Consider the following 18608-nt stretch of genomic DNA (forward strand, 5'->3'; position numbering starts at 1 on the left):
TTCACAGAGGAAAACAGGTATAATTTCTTTCAATTTACAGTGAAGGAAAACCATACAGAAATACAGCATGGGTATCAAGTTAGAGTCTAGATGTTTGAACCACCCGAACATTTTTAAACACAAAGCTGATGCTAGAGCCTAAACCCTAAAAACTTGTAAAATCTCATCATTTTGTCGTGACATAGATGGAAGTAACCTTTGGGATTACAGCTTCCCTCTTCAGTTATACACCAGCACCTTTCAACAATGTGGTAGCAAAGCCAGAAACAAGACTGTAGCAATTGGACAGATCAATATGATGGGAAGAGCTGTTTCACCAGAGGTGTAACAAGGGAAGGGCCAGCATGATAGAAAGGTGCTATAAGGGAAGAAGATTGCTTACCTGTATCAGAACATTCCAGGTTCACAGTGGAAAGCTCCAGGGAGGGATCTCCAGAAAGAGATCATTCCCCAGTGAGAATGAGGTCTAAGAGAGATGCAGCCAGGCTCCACCCCTTCTGGTCTTGCCTTCTTGCCTTCACTTGTGTTCCTAGGGCTGACCAGGTCCTTTCCTCAGGTGTTCAATCAGTGGTTCAGGCCATGACTCAACAATTCCATACACAAGACCCAGGTCTCAGCCATGTGATAATGATCATCTACCCTCTAGCAAATCTGCTAAAATACACTGATTTACAGACACCAGTTCAGCCAGCATAATCTGTGACAACATAAATGAAATTTTCCAGGATTCCATTTCCAAATCTCAAACCTGAGTTCAAAACATTTTTAAAACCAAAACTTCAAAAGAAAAAAAAGATCTTGAGCAAATCACTGAAATTAAAAATCACACTGCAAACAATGCCAGATAGTTGGTAAAATCTTGGCTGAAGTCTTCATACCTTTCCATTTGATACTCCAACACAAACTAAATCTAATTACAGGTATTTACTGAAAGTTAAGCATATACATTGCTCACACATCTCTTTTTTATTAATTTGACTACAAAATACACTACTGAATATATGAAAGCATCAATACAGGGAGAACATCAATACAGGGAAAAAGTATAAGACAAAAGCTCAGATTGCCACAAATTTTTCTTTTATGCATCATTTTTGTAACACAAATGGACTTCATTTTCACTAACGAAAATCATATTTGATTTACAGGGTATTATCATTCCCGTTTCAATTCTGAAATACAACATGATTAGTACGGTCAGGCTTTCATGAGGTCTTGAAATATTTACCTAAGTACTGAAAAGGAGGTTTGGAATGTCCTCCAAGTAATCAAATGGAGAGCAACCCAGAAAAATAAAGACCTTAAGAGTTGTTGTGCTTTTTTTCCCCCCCTCACTTGTTTATTATTATTTTAGCTTTAAGTAAAATTACAAGTTAACTACAGTATGGAGGTACAAGAAAGGACTGGAAAAAGGGCAAGGAAGCACTTTCATGAACTACTTAAGTCAATCTAAAGAAACACTGCTGCCAAAAGAGGGAAAAATCCCCATTACTCCCACCAGTCAGCACGCCTCCTCCTTCTCACTTGTCAGCACTACATTTCTCATGCCCTGCAGACAAGTCAGAAAAGAATCTGTATTTAAAATGGGTGTGTTTGTTGTTTTTTTTTTTTAGTCTCAAATGAAAATTTATTTTCTCTGACAGTGTTTCCATGAGTGTTTGACTTGCTTATCTGAAGCTAGACACAATTACTGCTGATATGCATGTGAGAATTTATAATCCAAAGCAAGCTTTGAGCTGTCTCAAAGTTGCTTACGTCAGAGGAGATGCACAGATCTTTCTAGATTTGATAGCAGTCAATATACATCTCCTCAGAACCAGACCCAGATGCCTTCAGGTTATAAGTCAAAGCTTGTTATCTTTAGTGGATTCATGAAGACCAAGAGAGATCTCACTGGTGTGACAACTGTGCTCAAGCAGGGACCTAGTCACCTCTTGCTCCATCCCTAGGGATACAGAGGAACTACAGAGCCTAGCATACCCAGAGCTGTTCTTCTACTCAGAAAGAAGTAGAAGAAAAAGAAGTCTGCAAAAAAATCCAAAGCAAACAAACAATGAATAAAAAGAAGAACAGCAACAACAAAAAACCTCACATAGTAAAAACCAACAGCCAGCAAACAAAGGCAAGTGATTGCCTTTTCCAGCTCTGTTTATCCTTTGATTTGCCTATTTTTAATGCTGCATTCCCCAGAAATCTTGGAACATTTTACAGGAAACATGTTCACGCCTACTAATCATGCAGTCAGCTCACAAATCTAACAGTTTTCTTCTGCCTGTTCTTGTGCTTCTCCTTGTTCAAACAGTGCTTTTGTCAGGGACTTTCTTCCATGGCTCCACAGTCTGAGCATCTCTGATGTGAGAACTGAATACAATTGAACAGACACAGTACATTTCCCATACACTTATTTCTCAGAACAGGCATCAAATTTGCATTGGAGGCCTGCATACTTTGGGGGTACTGCTCCCATAAGAGAAGTTTTGCATAGCTCTACTGATTTTGGAGGGGCTGCATTGTTTACATTGTTAAAGGATGCGATCCACTGTAATTTGAGACTCAAATACAGATACAATAAAATTTAATGTAGCTTGGGAAGGATCTATTCTAGAAACAGCTTGTGAGCACCAGATAATTACTCTCTTCAGATAGTTACAAGGGTGGATTAATTTTACATCTTGCTCATTTCCACTTAGTATATGATGCAAATGAATCAGTGTTACAAACAAATAAATTGCAAGAGTGTTTTTCAAAATGAGAAAGAGTGTTTACAGTCCTTTGCTGCACACACGTTTCATCTCCCTGTTTTTATCTCAGTTATATAAACTGGTCTACTTTTAAAGAAGTTTCAGAGAGTCATGTCTTTGAGTGGTCAGAGACATTAAGTAATTTGTCAGACTGCTACAAGGCAGTGCAAATTAAAATTTTACCTTCTAGAGTACTGAATTACAATTTTATTCTATATAATATATACAATTTATATCTGTCCTACTGGTTAGAAGAACACAATGTTAGGAACATCTGGTATCTTTCAGTTAACCTTTTTTTTTGTAGGCATTTCCAAGTTTGTCTTTTTTTTTTTTACCCATATTAAGAATAAATAAAGGAAGATCAATTAGCTCTTTCTACAGGAGCGAAGCAATTGTTTATGGCTCAAAGCTATTCTCCCTTTGTAGAGGATTCCTCATGCAAATCTAAGAGAAGACAAAGTAATGGGAGAGCTTTAGATCAGTCATTTTCTTTCCTACCAATTCTATTAACTAAGTGCAGTGCTTTCAAAGTGAAAATTGCCATACAAGAGCTAAATATTATTGCCATCACTTTGTTGCCAAAGGATGGCTGCTATTACAGACTTTCTCTGTACAGTTATTAACAATTTTCCATTACATGCCCTGTTTTATATTATTCTGTGAGAAAATTTAACTATTTAGGCTGTGTAGAGTTTACAAAGAGTCATTTTTCTGCTTTTAAAAATCAAATGATTATCAGATATTTATACAAAATCTACTATTTGTAAGTTCACAGTTCTCCTGCAATTTCTGGGGGCTTATTTCCCATAAACACAAACACCTCCACTCACTTGAAATCTTACTGAGAATGGAGGATTTCCCTCTCTGACTATAAAAATACATTTGCAACACTTTCAATAAGTTCTCCATATTTATCTGATGCATAAATCCAGAGGAAAAAATGCCAACATATCTTCAATATCTTTTTTATTGACTGCATCATATGGTTTGGCAAGCACCCCTCATAACCACTGTAGACCATAAAGGAATTTCATTTCTTCCTCAAATTCCTTGAAGTCAAAGGAAGCTATGGAAACAGATACAGAAACTGAAAGCAAGCTGCAGTTCTAGTGCAGCTGTCATCTCAGAATTTTTTTCTTCTCTGTGTGTAATACAGGAGAAAGCATTCTAATGGGTAGACAGAAGTATATGGAACTACTAATAAAAGTAAGAGGTCAGTGAAAGCAGAAGAGTAAACAAAAGAGAAACAGAAAGGAATAACTGCACTCAGGAGGTGAGATGATGAAAGGGATTGTAAAGGGGAAGAGCCTGACTCTGTCAGAAGGAGCTAAACATTGAAGATAGGCACCTATAACCAAACACAGACTTCAAGTTCTTGTTCCACTTGTTGACATTATAGGTAATAACAAAACCTTAAGGAAAAATTGCATGTAAGAGCCTGTCACTCTGACTCCTACTGCCTGCTCTACTTAAGCACACCAGAGAAATACTCTTTGCTCCCAGCTAACCAGGTTGGAGTGCACAATGTGGTACCACTGTGTGTGTACTGGGTTCATTTATTAAAAGGCAGTGCCAAAAATACTGGGAAAAAAAAATAATGATATGGGACAACGTAAAGTATAGAAAATTCTAGATAATATTTACTTGAAACAATTTGACTTGACTGAACATTCAACTGTAGCATTAAAGGAATAAATGTCAAATTTGTGCCATTAATTGCTCAGCAAAACTGTTTGTGCTAGTCAAAGAAAAGGTCACCATCTCTGCCTCAATAATAATAAACACTTTCACATGTTCAGACAAAATCAAAACATTGTACTTGGAAGACATTCTACAGGTTATATTCCTTTCCTGAGATGATTTTTCATTTTAATAGTGCCTGTGTTTCCACTCAATCTCGCTAAAGGCTGGAGATTAGTATGAAGTGGGCTCACAGCTGGAATGAGGAAATCTGATGGTTCTCACAAGTCAGAAAATATCCAAGTATAACCTCATACAGAGCATTACCCCTAATTACTGTGACTTATCCACAAGCAAGACCTAAGTGTCTTATCTCGAGAAGCTTTATTCACATCTGCACTTTCAATGACGAAAAATGAAACAGCATGTTAAATACAAAACTACTTTGGGCCCTGAAAAGTGAAAGAGAGAATTGGATTGAACAGCAGAATTTTCATTGTTTTGTTTGTTTTCCCCTAGGAATATTGCAAGGATATGCTTGTTTACTTTATGGAATTAGGCCTACAGAATATGTAGGGACATTTTTATGCCTAAACTAGCCTAATAGCCTGCATGTAAGTAAGGTAAATCAAGAGTTAGACTAAAATAAAATAGCGTCAACCCAAGCCAAAGGAAAAAGTCATCCAGTTCTGTCATAAGTTTTCTGATTGAATTTCATAGTTATTCAGAAGCGCATGGGAAAAAGTCACATAATGAACTAAAAAGTCCTATTTTTGTGAGTGATTTAATACCATCACAGAATTCATTCACACTTACTTGGATTCGTAAGGGAATAAAACGTTAATAAGCTACATTCAAGAGAGCTTTAAGATATGGTGTGTATTGCACAGTGAAACATACCTTCTTGCATGGTACACAAATCTTTCTTAGTCCAAGTACTCAACTTCCTCAGTTACGACCTGGCAAATTCAATAAACAACAAGCTGAAGAAATACACAAATTATACTAACTCAAAGGTAAAACTATACCAGCGAGACATTTTCAAAACATAATCTGAAAGTAACAGAACTGGATTGGATTGGGAAAAATAATTTGGAACAGTTGTTGGTTAAGAAGAAAATCTCAGAACAACGTAACAATCAGGAGAGTTGAGAAAGAAAATATGTTTTATCGGTGTGAATTGCTAGCAAGAAAGCCCTTGCTGGGCAAGGCTGTACATGTCAAAAGCTATACATGACAGCGTTTAGGTACCTAGTATACTGCATTTTCACAGCTGCCTCTGGAACTGTGTTCAGTTCCGGGCATATTACCAGAAATTATGGCCAAATTACAACAGACTCGAAGAACAGCAAAGGAATTAAATGCTTGAGAGAGTTTTATATGATAAGATTTAGGTGAACTATATATGAATTGCCTTCTTCAGCAAGAACCAAAAAGAGGGAATCAAAATATATTAAAAATAAGATTAAATAATATGGCTGGAGAGGAGTTAATTGGAACAGGAAACAAATAAAAATAGTAATTTAAGAACTAAGAAATAGAATATTTTCCCAGATTCATACTTCTAAGAATAAAATGAAACTATGCAGTACAATTTTCAGTTTATGAGTTTGGTAAATGCTTCCTTGGCAAATTTAAAACTATAATAGTCCAGAACCCTACAAATTAGAAGCCAGTAGGAAACAACCAGGGTGGGGACCAAATTAGGATATGGTATAACATGGGGAAAGTTTCTTATGTGAGAAGAGGAAAATAGGAAGGCATGGAGGGGGGGGAGAGAGAAGAAGCAGAGACAGCCCAGAAATGTCAGAAACTCCTAAAGAATGTCACAATTTCTCTTCAAAATATATGCTAACTAAAGCACAATTAGTGGTTTCCATGGATGGCATCTAATCATCTAATGACTAAGTAAGATTTTCCTGGATGCAGGCTACTCAGAACAATTATGGTTCATTATTTATTACAGTCAAAACACTACCTGAACTAGATAAGACAACCCGAATCAAAATTAAAGACCAGCTTTCTCACAAACTATGAAAACAGTTAGCTCATCTGGACTCAAATGAACAAACGAGTTCTGACTAAAGTGAAATTATTGTAAGAAATTGCTTTAATTATGGCAATTAAGCTATCAGTATCCCTCAAGTTTCTGTCTCTAACAGTCACAGTATTTTGAGTGATTATCTAGTAACTGCCACAGTCACACCAAAGTCCCATGTGAGATCAAATTATGCCCTTGTTTACCTACTTTCAAATCAGTATTAAACTCTCCAAATTAACTAGGACTCTTCTTAGAAAAGCATTCAGACTTGAAAAACATGGAGAGAATGGAATATGGCTTTAATAACTAAAGCAGTGGAGAATATTTATTACAACTCAGACACTCACGGGAAAAAATGAAAAACTTGAAACGTTCTTTAGATAAATTATTCCTTCTGCAAAATCACATCCCCTGGAAGATTCATCAGCTACAAGACTAGAGGGTATTAAAAAGTGCTACGTTTTAGTCTCTGTCGTTGCAGTTCCATCTGTTGCTTAGAACTGCAGCAAGGACTAAGACTTGATCCTTCAACACTAGTGCTTCAAACAATAAGTTGCAGAGTATTCCTTACCTATCGACTGGAACAACATCTCATTTTCAACCAGAAGAGGACAAGCCTCAAATTTAAGAGAAATGCTGTTGTTGTCAAGTGCAATTTTTGAGTCAGAGTTCGAGGCAGTAGAGATGCCTGATTCTTGTTTCCAACATCACTGTCTGATGAATGCATGAGGGAAACCAACATCTGCATTTCAATGAGCTTTACAAGTGGTTCAGCTGAGCTCTGAATACAACCAAAATGATGGCTGCATTTCACCTACAGGTGAAAGATATAAGCACCTGAATTTTACTCCATGAGTGAAAGAGAAATTCCAGGCAATCTGGCTTGGGACAGACTTTGGTACCAGCCTACCTTGGCAGTAACAATCTTTGGTTCTTTATCTAAAGAAATGTGGGTTTTCTTTTTTGTTATTATTTTGTATTTTAATTCAAGTGCTAGACTGATATGCCTGATGAAAAGTGAAAAAAAAAAAGGCAAAACAACAAATAAAAGAATGAATCCAGTCTTTACTCTCAAGGTATGGGGATGGAATTCAGATATCCAGGTAAAGACAACTAGGACACGTACTTTAAAATTACATCTATGTCCTTTACGTTTTAATATGCTGAAGCTAATTACTAGATTTAATACCATATCATTAATACAAAATAATAATGGTGGATAAAAGCAGCAGGGTAAGAAAAATAGGTTTCAAAAACATACATTCTGAGAGAACAATTTGTCAAAATACACTACAGTTTCTATGGCAAGATTTAAGTTTATATACGCTCAGTGCTGTAGCAAATTAATTTATTTTGCAGAAAGCTTTAAACAAAATTAACAGAAATGAATTCATGCTGAAGTTAACCAACAGGCAACTGCTTTGCACATATGTGAAAGACAAAACTTTTTTTGTCTCAAAGCTCACTTGGTGAGGCCTTTTTGGTGATAAGACTCTAACTGACAACTGCAAATTATCTAGGGGGACAAGTGGTGGGTGTCACTGTGCCACAGTACTTCTGCTTATGATTGTAAAGATAAGCAGAAGAGGACAAGCAGTCTTTTTTGGGGGGCAGCATGATGGAGCTGACCACTGCAAAAGGCAATAATGTTTGTGCATGGTGACAAAGGCACCACTCCCTGCTGGCTTATCTGTTGGGCCACATATGTCATACTAACAGAGAGCAAAAAAGAAAAAAATTGGGGATAAAAGGCCCTCACTAAACTAAGGACTTTGGAGAAGAACTCCCACAGAAACCTGTGATGGAAGAATTCCCTGAGGGGAAAAACATCTTTGGAAGAACCCCCTGGGTTTTGCTTGCTGCAAAGCTTCCTGGCTTTCTCCCATCCCCAACAGTGATTGGACAAGTTCCTGAGATCAATGGACCTACTACAGACTCACGGTGGTGACTCTCTCTCTTGCTCTTTACATAGACTCCTTGTTTTTATTTCCTATCTTCCCTTCCCCATATTCCTAAGCAACTAGGATTTGTAATAAACAGGTCAGGCTAACGTTGGACCCATTGGGTCTTAATCTCACCGCCAGGTGTACATATCCTATAAGAACCTTCTCTTCTTCCTATAAATTGGAGTGACACAACATATTACAAGGCCACTGTAGGAAAGGATTGAGGACATCTAAGCAAATATCCAATTAAAACGTTAACAACAGATTTCTATATAATTAAATAAAACCTCTCCACCAAAACCACAGCATTTACCCAGAAAACTTGTAAAAATTTTCTAACAATAAAGACACAAGTTAATTTAACTTAAATCTAACTCCTACTAACCAGCCATGTAAGAAAGGACACAGCAGAGATAAAATGCTACTTATAAAGTGATTCAAATTAACATTGAAGCTAGTGATGTGATACTTAACATTGTATTACTTTTGCCTCAAGTCCTTTATTCCCCTCTGTGATGAAATTTACTGGCCATAACAAAGCCAATGAGAAAACGTTGAGTGACTTCAGCTGAGTCAGCTTTTTTGTGACTCCTGCAGAAGCCACAAAAGAGTGGACAAGAAAATTGAACATACAGTTTATTAAATTCCACTTTCCTGACAGGTCTAATATGGAAGACTGACAAATTTTAGGGGAAAGAATCTCCAAATCTTACTCGCTAATATTTACAAATCTGCCAATACCAAACCTACTCTTAGCTGTCTAAATCAGCAGAAATCAGGACTCTTTGAATAAGGATTTTACATACTATATTGTTTTATGTTGATGAAACGTATATGTGCATGTCTGCCAGATAAACTGAATGCAAAAATAATATAATAATAAAAACAATAAAAACTTGTCTTATAGTCAGTTATTACTTCTTGAGTCAAAGCAATAAAGAGCCTGACAGCTAATTACCTACAAATAGCCCTAAGTTACACAGCTTTTCCAACAAACATCCGCATCACACACATTTTAAGGTATAGAATATTTGAAATAGTATGAAGTTCTTTAGATCTGAAATGTAGATTGGATTGGTGTTACTTAATTACTTCTAACAGACTTGAAGCAGTTACTTTCATGGGACAGGTACATACTAGATTAGGTACAGAGCAGCTGTAAAAGAATCTCATTAGGAGACTGTTTTCTCAACCACAGTGAAATCAAAGGAAAAAAAAATAAAACAAAAACACCTATGATATCCTCCAAAGTCTATGTAATTAAGGGACTTCATCTGGATCACTCTCCAGTCAATAATATATACGTTTCTTTTTCAGCAAACAGATTTTCAGAGGATGATACCCAAACAAAAACTAAGGATATGAACTTGCTGGAATTATCACTGTTAATTCTGTGACTACTGTAACCACTACATTCAGAGAAACAGCAATTTTTAAATTACAGTCCATATGATACCACCTCAAAGTCTACTCTGTAAGCAACTTTTCTATATGTCAAGTAGGTACTTTTCAGAGAAAACCAAACAAGCAGGCCCACTTCAGGCGTGCTCAATGGCTGACATGGTTACTACTTCCCTAGACAAAGAGAAGATGTATGACCACGAGAGACATGTTCTTCTACCTGACAAACCGTGCACCATCACAAGACTTCAAATACTCCAGAGTTGCTAGGAGATCCACAGATGATTCTAAAGATTCATAAATGCAAAGCACTATGCATGCCTTCCCCTATTTACCTCCAATTTTTTTTTTCTCCATAGTGTTCTGTGCAACTAAGAAAGCACTCAAGCTCAGAACATTTATCCCTGGCATGATCTAGAGCAAATTCTGTGTTGTTCTCATGGCACAGAAAAGCTTTGTTCACCATCCTTCAGAATAAATGTGGTAAACTTTCACTCCCTTTCCTCTGGAGGCAGTTCTCCCCAGCTTCTGACCTGTGAGCACTGACTGAACAAGTTGTAGCTGCTGATCACGTGAAACAAGGATTAGTACTGAAGGTTGTGGAGTTTGTAGTTAAAGCCACCATACCATGTGCAGGAAAGGGGAGAAAGCATGAGGACCTAAGAATACACAACCAAAAGGACTGCAGGGTGAGGGGAGAATCAAATGAACTTAGACGTTGCTGAAGATCCAAGTATTTCTCTTATGAAGGTGAAAAAAATAGCAACAACAAAAAACACTCAACATTGTTCCTCTGTCAGTGCATTATAATGATTAAACCAAAGAAGGCACAAGTGCTGAAGCAGAGCCAGAAAATAAGGACAAGACCAGTGAAGGGGACCAATTTTCTAAGCTACCATTTAGTTGTTGCCACCTATAATAGGCAGACATCCTGCTAAAGACGACTGTGCTAAAGATCTTTCAGGCAAACTGCTTCACTCTCAGGGGTGAATTACAAGGTGAAATTTTTCTATTCTATTTAAATTTCAGCAATAAATTAATCACAGGACATATTTTTGCAGAAATCTTCCATCTCCGGACTTCAGTACATTCAGTTAGATGAAATCTTCAGGAATTATTTCTAAAGCACAGAAATGATAGGCAAAGCTTATAACAACAATGCACATGAAACAGTAAGTCAGGCTGTTTCATTAAGCAGAAAGACTGAATTAAGGCTTTCTACAACATAATAATGTGACTGTATCCTACAAACATATTTTAAGATCATTCTTCGTGACATCATCACAGAATATGCACATATTCACTTTCCAGGGGTCTTCAGTTCCACTGCAGTTGCCATGATGATTAAGTATAATTACATAATTAAGTATGTAAAAATCATCGCTGTTATGACCTCCTCAGGTCATAAACTCCTCAATAAGCAAAATCCAAGTGCGTGTTCACCCTTTCAAATTAAATAGCACTTTATATTCCAAGTTTGGTTTTATAACTTCAGCCAACTCATTATGGATATTTGGGGTTTATAAACAATTCAGAAATAATGAGAATCGTTAATTCAAACTCCAAATGCTAATACAGTTTAACCTTGCATAATGTACATGGAACAAGAAATAAATGCTGGAAAAGTACACTTTGCATACTTTAGACTTGCCAGTCAAAAAGTTGTCATAATTTTGTCCATTCTTATAGTCTATCTACTGAAAAATCATTCTGCCTACATTTTCCTGTGTATAAAATACTGACACAAAAAAAAGGTCAAATAAGTACTTTTTAAAAAAAATTTTGGACATTTTTTCCATATGAAAATCTATTAAAAAATACATTAACCTGAATGTGCCAAATTTACTTCTACTTGTCTAGAAGACAACTGAAAAAATAAGAAACACTGCATTCCATTTTGAAAGTCTATTTGAATTGAATTGAAAGGTGCAAGCAACTTTTCAAAAAAGATTGTTTAGGTAAATTAAAAATACTGTGGTAGTTTACAGGAAGTTACTGGTACCTCAGTTTAAAGATCTCATGTTGTTGTTCAGCCATTATTTTTCCTCTTGGAACTCACATTCTCGTAACCTTCCTTGTCTTGTCTCACATACAGTAAATCTCTGCAGTATATATCATAATCCACCACCTTTTGTCCTTCACAAAAACTGTAAATTTCCCTATCATATACAGATTAGAAAGCATGTATATTTTTTAGCCCTAGGTATCTATTTTAATCACTATATTTATGTATCACCAATGTAAGTATGTATTTAAAACTGCAGATGTTTCATTTGACAGGCTTCAGTAGTCTCATCTGAGCCTAACGTATAATCATATATACTTCAGAATTTTCTAAATATTTTAAAGAAACGCCTAGGTTATTTTGAAATAGAAGCTGAGTGGGATTTTTTTGTTTGTTTGTCTGTTTTTTGCTGTATCTAAGCTCCAGCTGTCATCAAAGCATTCAATACTCAAATCCAAATTCAGCAACACTTTAAAATAATATTTAATGTTGTACTAGAGTTCAGTGCAAGGAAAAAGTCTGACGTATTATTCAATTTGGAAGACCAAAATAATAAAATGTTTTGGTATGCCATTAATCATGTCTTCTGACCTTTACGCTTTGTCCAAGGCCAGGTTGGATGGGGCCCTGAGCAGCCTGATCTGATGGGTTGGCAATCCCTTAAACAGCATCAGGTTAGGACTGAATGGGCACTGAGGTCCCTTCCAAGCCAAAGCATTCTATGATTTGTTAAACACTTTTGGCTAAGTTTGAAGCTCTAAGACAGAGACCTCCAGATATTTTTAGTATCAAATGAGAAGAGAAAAAGAAGTTTAAGATGATAATCTCAGCAAATAAACGCCATGTAGAAACAGAACAGCTAGGCAAAAAAATAAAAAATAAAAATCTGTAGAAGCTTTTGTAACAAAGCCTGCTATACTCAGGCTAAACTCGTTGCTCAGCTTAGACATATAAACATGGAAGTAACGCATCTGATGACTCCTTTCTACTTTGCACCACATTATTCTTATGCCACATACAAAACAGAGGAAAATGCACAATACTTGTTTGTGTTAGGGGGCAGGAAGGACATAACACCAAGGCTGGATTCAACTGCAATAACAAATACTGAGCTGCAATATTAAAGACCCATCACAGTTTATTTCCCTTGTAGAGCAGCACAGCTACCAGGAAATGATCCCTACCAAGCAAATAAACTCTGTGCTTTCTGCTCCAGAGCCAACATACCTAGTGATAAATATTTAAATAAACTTGTCCCTAACTGTACCTTTATAGAGATGAAATAAACTGTTTTTATTCTAGTGGGAACAATATTGCCAATGCATATGGAGATCTATTTTGCATGTCACATTTAGTGAATCACACATGTGACCACATAGCAATATAGTTAAGGTACACCATGGGTGTCCAACCATTTGGCTTGCCTGGACCACACTGAATGAAGAGGAATCATGAGCAGCATATATGAATGTTACCCCAAAAGTAATGTCTACTATTGATTACCATGGAAACCACAACAGATATAACAAACACAGTAACAGTGATCGGTAGATTCTCAGCTACAAAACACTGTTTTTCAAGACAGTCATCAATATCAGCTACACGCTTTCATCAGAGATGAACAGAAGCCTGTGCACCACGCTCTTAAAAACCTGCACCAGAGCAGACCATTGATGCTTTTGCCACTGCTGAAATTCATCACCCACCCCTCGCTGTGCTCACAGCCACATCAATGTTCAGCAAGTGTCAGTGGGCACAAATTCTTCTACAATGAGGAATTCAGTTCTACCCCTTTGCTTCATATGTGCTTCTGTGTCAGACACCATTCTGTCGGTCTGCCCCTCTGCTGCCATCTGCACACAGCAACAACATTTAATGGAAAATTGTCAGGAATTGTAGCATTAATTTTATTGCAAACTGCAACCAGTCAATCTTAAAATACGTTCTACGCAATTCATCTTCTATTTCTTTGTGTGCTAAATCTCCTGCATTTTTTCCTCATACTGATTTACAGAGATAGTTCATTTTGAAAATACATACATTGGAACTGCATGACTCACATGCAACAAGTTAATTCATTCCTCCTGATAGTGCTCTGATTACATTTCCTAAGGAATTTCTCCACTCATCCATCACTGATGTTGGTTCTACAAGTATATTCAGTCTCTCTTCCCCTCTTCTGGACACTGGAGAAATAAACCTTTCCTTGTATAGCCTACAGTGCAATAACTTACTGAATATCTGTCTTATTTCAAATCGGTTCCACTTCTGATTTTTACTTTTTCAAATGATTACTGAAGTCTAGATATTTTTCTTTTTCAAATGACTGGTGACTTACTAATGCAAAATGATAAGTGGTCTACTAATTCCAGATTATAATTTTGTTGCACGGTTGCTTGAATATTCCAGATATTGAATTTGATTAACGAGGGTTTATTTTCGCATGTCATTTGTAAGTCTCACTCCAGAAAAACATACATAAGTAAAAACTGAGACAACTTGTCATTCTCCTGTTCATTTTATGGGATTAGCTGGTATCTGATATTTTAGGCCTAGCAGTCCAGCAACCACAAGCACGCTATCCTGATCAGAGCTGCTTCACTTTCCTGTAGATCCACACAGACAGAGCACAAGACCTGCTTAGTGACACACATGCATCTCACAGATGTTTCACTTCTCATAATAAAAACTAAGAGAATAAGAGAGAAAGAATAAGAGAGAGGGCACACATACACACATGAGCCTATGCCATATGCCTCTTCTAATCACCACTTATGTTTCTACATAGATACCATTTTTTCTATCAAAGACTCACTTATCCACTCTAGACAACTACTATTTTCTTTCCTACACTACCGAAAAATGGCAGAACAGAAACACAACATTACTCCAAACGCACCTTTAAAGATAACTCACATTTCCAGAAGAAGAAATTGGAAGCCTGAAGAACTGTAATTCCTCAACTAAGCAATAAGTATGAATTTACAAAAAAAATAGAAATTCCACAGTCTTGTCCTTCTTGTCAGTAATATTGTTTGTACGTGCAAAATATATCTATTGGTAGTTCTTATTTTACCTTAATAAAACTCATGATAACTTTGTCACTTCCGTACCACTGATAATTTACCAGGAATTATGGCTTTACCATTTGTTTTTTTACGATGTAAGCTCACCTAGAATGAAAAGGCTTTTGCATTCACAGCCACAGTAAAAATGCTACGTTGTTCCCAAAGCTTAAGTCAGCAAGAGGTCTATGCTTATGTGAATGAAATTCACAAATTATTACATGAAAAGCACATCTGGACAACTTTTAAAAGGTATTGTTTTCAAACTGTGAATTAAGAAAATAATACTGTATTTGTTAATACAGACAGATTGCTATAGCATGATTCAACTGTCAAAACAGTAATGGAATGTATTTGAGTTGATACAGGATGTCAGTGGAAGGAATTGAAACCAGTTCAATTGATACGTTTCTACCTTTAAGAGATTTATTTTCTATTAAAAAAGGAAATAGTGCTATTGTCTGTAAATGGAGTTAAAATGCTATTAAATGCCTGTGTTTTGAAACACATCCCAAAGCAATATGATGTTTCCTCCTGCATCTTATTAGCAGTCAAGAAAATTCAAATATGCAAAACATCTAAAAATGCTGCCCAGAGCAGACCAATTTTTATTGTCAGCAAAGATGATAATTTTTTTTTTCCATAGGCAAGACTGAACTAGCCTATTATGGTTCATGCTGAAGAAAACATTCCCACAGAGAATCAAAGTCACAGAGATGGAAACTCATTCTCAGCAGCAGAAGGAAAAACTGTCTAGGTTTCTTTAAAAGAACCCTCACTTTTGAATTAATTAATGTAACAAATAGCAAAGAAACTACAATGTTCTTTATCCCTAAGTACACTTTATTCCTACTATTTCACCCAAGTCTTTTATTTCTATTCATGCAACCATTTTGAAAATATCCTGGAAATTCTGAAATTCTCTACAGTAGGTTATTTCCTGTCATTGTTTCTCTCTACAGTTCTTTCTATGACCACAGGGACATGTGTGGAGATGACAAAGACAACATATGGGTTCAATCTTAGGAAAGAAATTGACCAAGGTGACTTCAAGAAACAGATCCTGAATACTAGCAACAAAACAACGAGGCTACAGCAATTTGTCTCAACTGTCACACTTCCCATGTAAAACAGGAACATAACTCTGATGCAGTTTTCAAAACATAAACAAAGCAAAATAAAATTCTCAGATTCAATTAAATCTCTGCCAGGTTTTAATCCCCAAAATATAAAGCAAGATGGCTGTTTCGCAGAATGGAACTACACCCTCTTCAGCACAGAAAACAGATCCCTTCAAGCAATTCAGAGAAAAGTTTTCAAACCTAAGATGGTCTATCAGGGAGAAAAAAAAAAAAGACATGCCAACAGACTTGATTTTTTTTTTCCCCTCGATTAAGACCTATGAAATACATCAAAAGGAAACAATACCCTTCACCACTGTTTCATCAGAAGCTAGTGTTAGCTTTATCTAACCCTTCTAAGACTCCTGTGCTCCTGCAAACATCATTATTCCGCAATTACCTTATTGGTAATCAGATGTGAATTTAAAAGACAGAACAATTTCACTCCATGAGAAACAGGTAAAAATAAAACAGAATCAAGCTGAAGGAACACATGTAATGGCAGCACAATTGCTCAAAGAAGGTTGCAAGCCAAGGTAGAGAAGTATAAAAGCATTATCTAATGCAATTTTTTTATTATTATTTTTACACAAATATACAAATAATTTGCAATTAGTATGAGAAAAAAATACCACGTGACAATGCTCCCAATAAGCAGTCAAGACAGCCATGTATCAGAAAGCAAAAAGTAAAACAGCAAGTTAATATCATAAGATACAAGACAAGCTATTCCTTCTATTCTTTTTACACATAGACTTTCCTTCCTAAGTATATGAAAAGAACTCCCTTTCTTAATGCTCAAAAATGTGGCTCCACAATACCACTTGTTTAATAACTGCCTGTGCTTAGTGAAGAGATAGATAACCATGTTTTCCTTTTTTTTTTTTTTTTTTTTTTAACAGACTTTTTATGAATAGTATAAGAAATAAAAGTTCATGTCATTCCCAAACAGTTATTTGGCGTCATCATTTACATTGCATTTATCACCAAAGCTTCATAACTGTTCAGCTCCATATAAAGATAAGCTTTAACTATTTTCTGCATTTTTACCATTAAAAAATTGTGTTCAATTACTTGGGAAGCAAACTTCTTCCCTACTAGTCCAATAAGCAAATTAACTTATGATTTTCAGTTTTTACTAATAACGTTAGAGAACATAGGATCCCAGACCAGACCAGGCTGGGAAGGATCACAAAAAATTATCGGGTCCTACCACTCAAAATGGACCCTACATGAAATTATGCAGCTCCCTCATCCAGTCACATGTTTTTAACTTCCAGTGATAAGGACTTTATACTTCACTGTGCAGATATATACGCTCACTTTCTCTTTCCCAAAATCCCAACAATTAAGATCCTTTATTCTCTGCCTTTTAGAAATAACAATATCCCATTCAGCTTCCCATATTGAAAATCCAAATCCTTAAATAATTCAGTATGAAAGATCATTTAAATATTACAAACACTGAACCATCCTTAGGGTGAATGCAGAATAAATTTTTTGTGCTATCAAATTATCATAGGAGTAAAGCACTATCTAAAGTTCAACAAAAACAAGTACAAAGATAGACACTTAAATTATTCAGTCTTGAGTTGATTGTTTTTTTTTTTTTCTCCACTTAAAGTTCTACAATGGTTGGTAAAGCATTTGTATACAACTCACAAATATAGACTGAAAATGCATCTATAAGGCATCTTAAAGTCTCACCCAGTCCTTCAGCTGGATAAATAACTGCATTTTTCAGAGAAACAACTCTCCAGTCCAAATCAAAAGGTTTTTATCTTCCAAAAGCTAATATATGAAAAGAACACCATGGACCAGCCCCATCCACAGAGCTTTCACAGTATAAAATACACACTCAGAAACCCATGCCGCTTCAAAGCGTACTATTTGCAAGCAAAGGAAAAAAAAGATAGCAGATGAAGCAATTTATTTTTTTAATACTATTTTTGGAGAAATGGTGGGAGATTTTTTGATGGATCTATGAATTACATATGTACATGTTGGTCTTAAGGTGAAGGTGCTGTTGTCTTGCTGCAAGAAAACAGCAGGATAACAGCAGTTATGCTTTTTATGCATAGTTATATATTCATTTACTTACAAATGAGTAAAGATTTTAAGTTCTTACCACTACATAGTTCATTTGAACATGCATTAACTAGAAAAGGGACGTGAAATCAGGACAAGATTCTTGCAGGGAAAGGAAAGGGGATCCCTGGGAATGAAACAGTATCAAGGAAACCCCTCAATACAGTATACAGCCACTCTGTTCCTTGTGATTTCTGTTGACTCTGTTACTCACTGGTAACGAGACACCTTCAAGTATATTTCCTACACAAAAAGTATTTTTAAAAAATTTAGAATTCATTTTTGTTTTGCTGTTCAATAACTCTGAAACCCTGGAAAGACCTCTGGAAAAGGTTCAGAGATCCTAATGTCCATGTATTAGCCAGCTTCATGAAAGGCCTAGAGTTTTGTGCCACTCAGTGAGTTTCAGGAGAGGTGAATGCTTTTCTATCTGCTGAGTCGAGCCTCCCCTGGTCAGCAGGAGTCATGATGAAGCCATCCAAGACTCAGAGGAATAATACACGTCAATGCATTGAGA

The 18608-nt window shown here is 36.1% G+C and overlaps 1 protein-coding gene across 7 annotated transcripts in view; it reads right to left on the reverse strand.

Moving 5' to 3' along the window:
- Positions 1-18608, reverse strand: part of FSTL5 (follistatin like 5) — a 245214-nt gene that overhangs the window by 124225 nt on the left and 102381 nt on the right. Inside the window, exon 2 of one of the 7 annotated variants that reach the window (XM_090138470.1) lies at positions 5325-5383. The exons of the other annotated variants lie outside the window; for them this stretch is intronic. Coding sequence (XP_089994596.1) covers positions 5325-5334 — 10 coding nt within the window. The 5' untranslated portion in view covers positions 5335-5383. The remainder of the gene's footprint in view (positions 1-5324; positions 5384-18608) is intronic. 7 annotated transcript variants of the gene reach the window in all.

Source organism: Phasianus colchicus, chromosome 4 (assembly GCF_987193195.1).
Source record: "Phasianus colchicus chromosome 4, bPhaCol1.hap1.1, whole genome shotgun sequence".
Classification (NCBI taxonomy): domain Eukaryota; kingdom Metazoa; phylum Chordata; class Aves; order Galliformes; family Phasianidae; genus Phasianus; species Phasianus colchicus.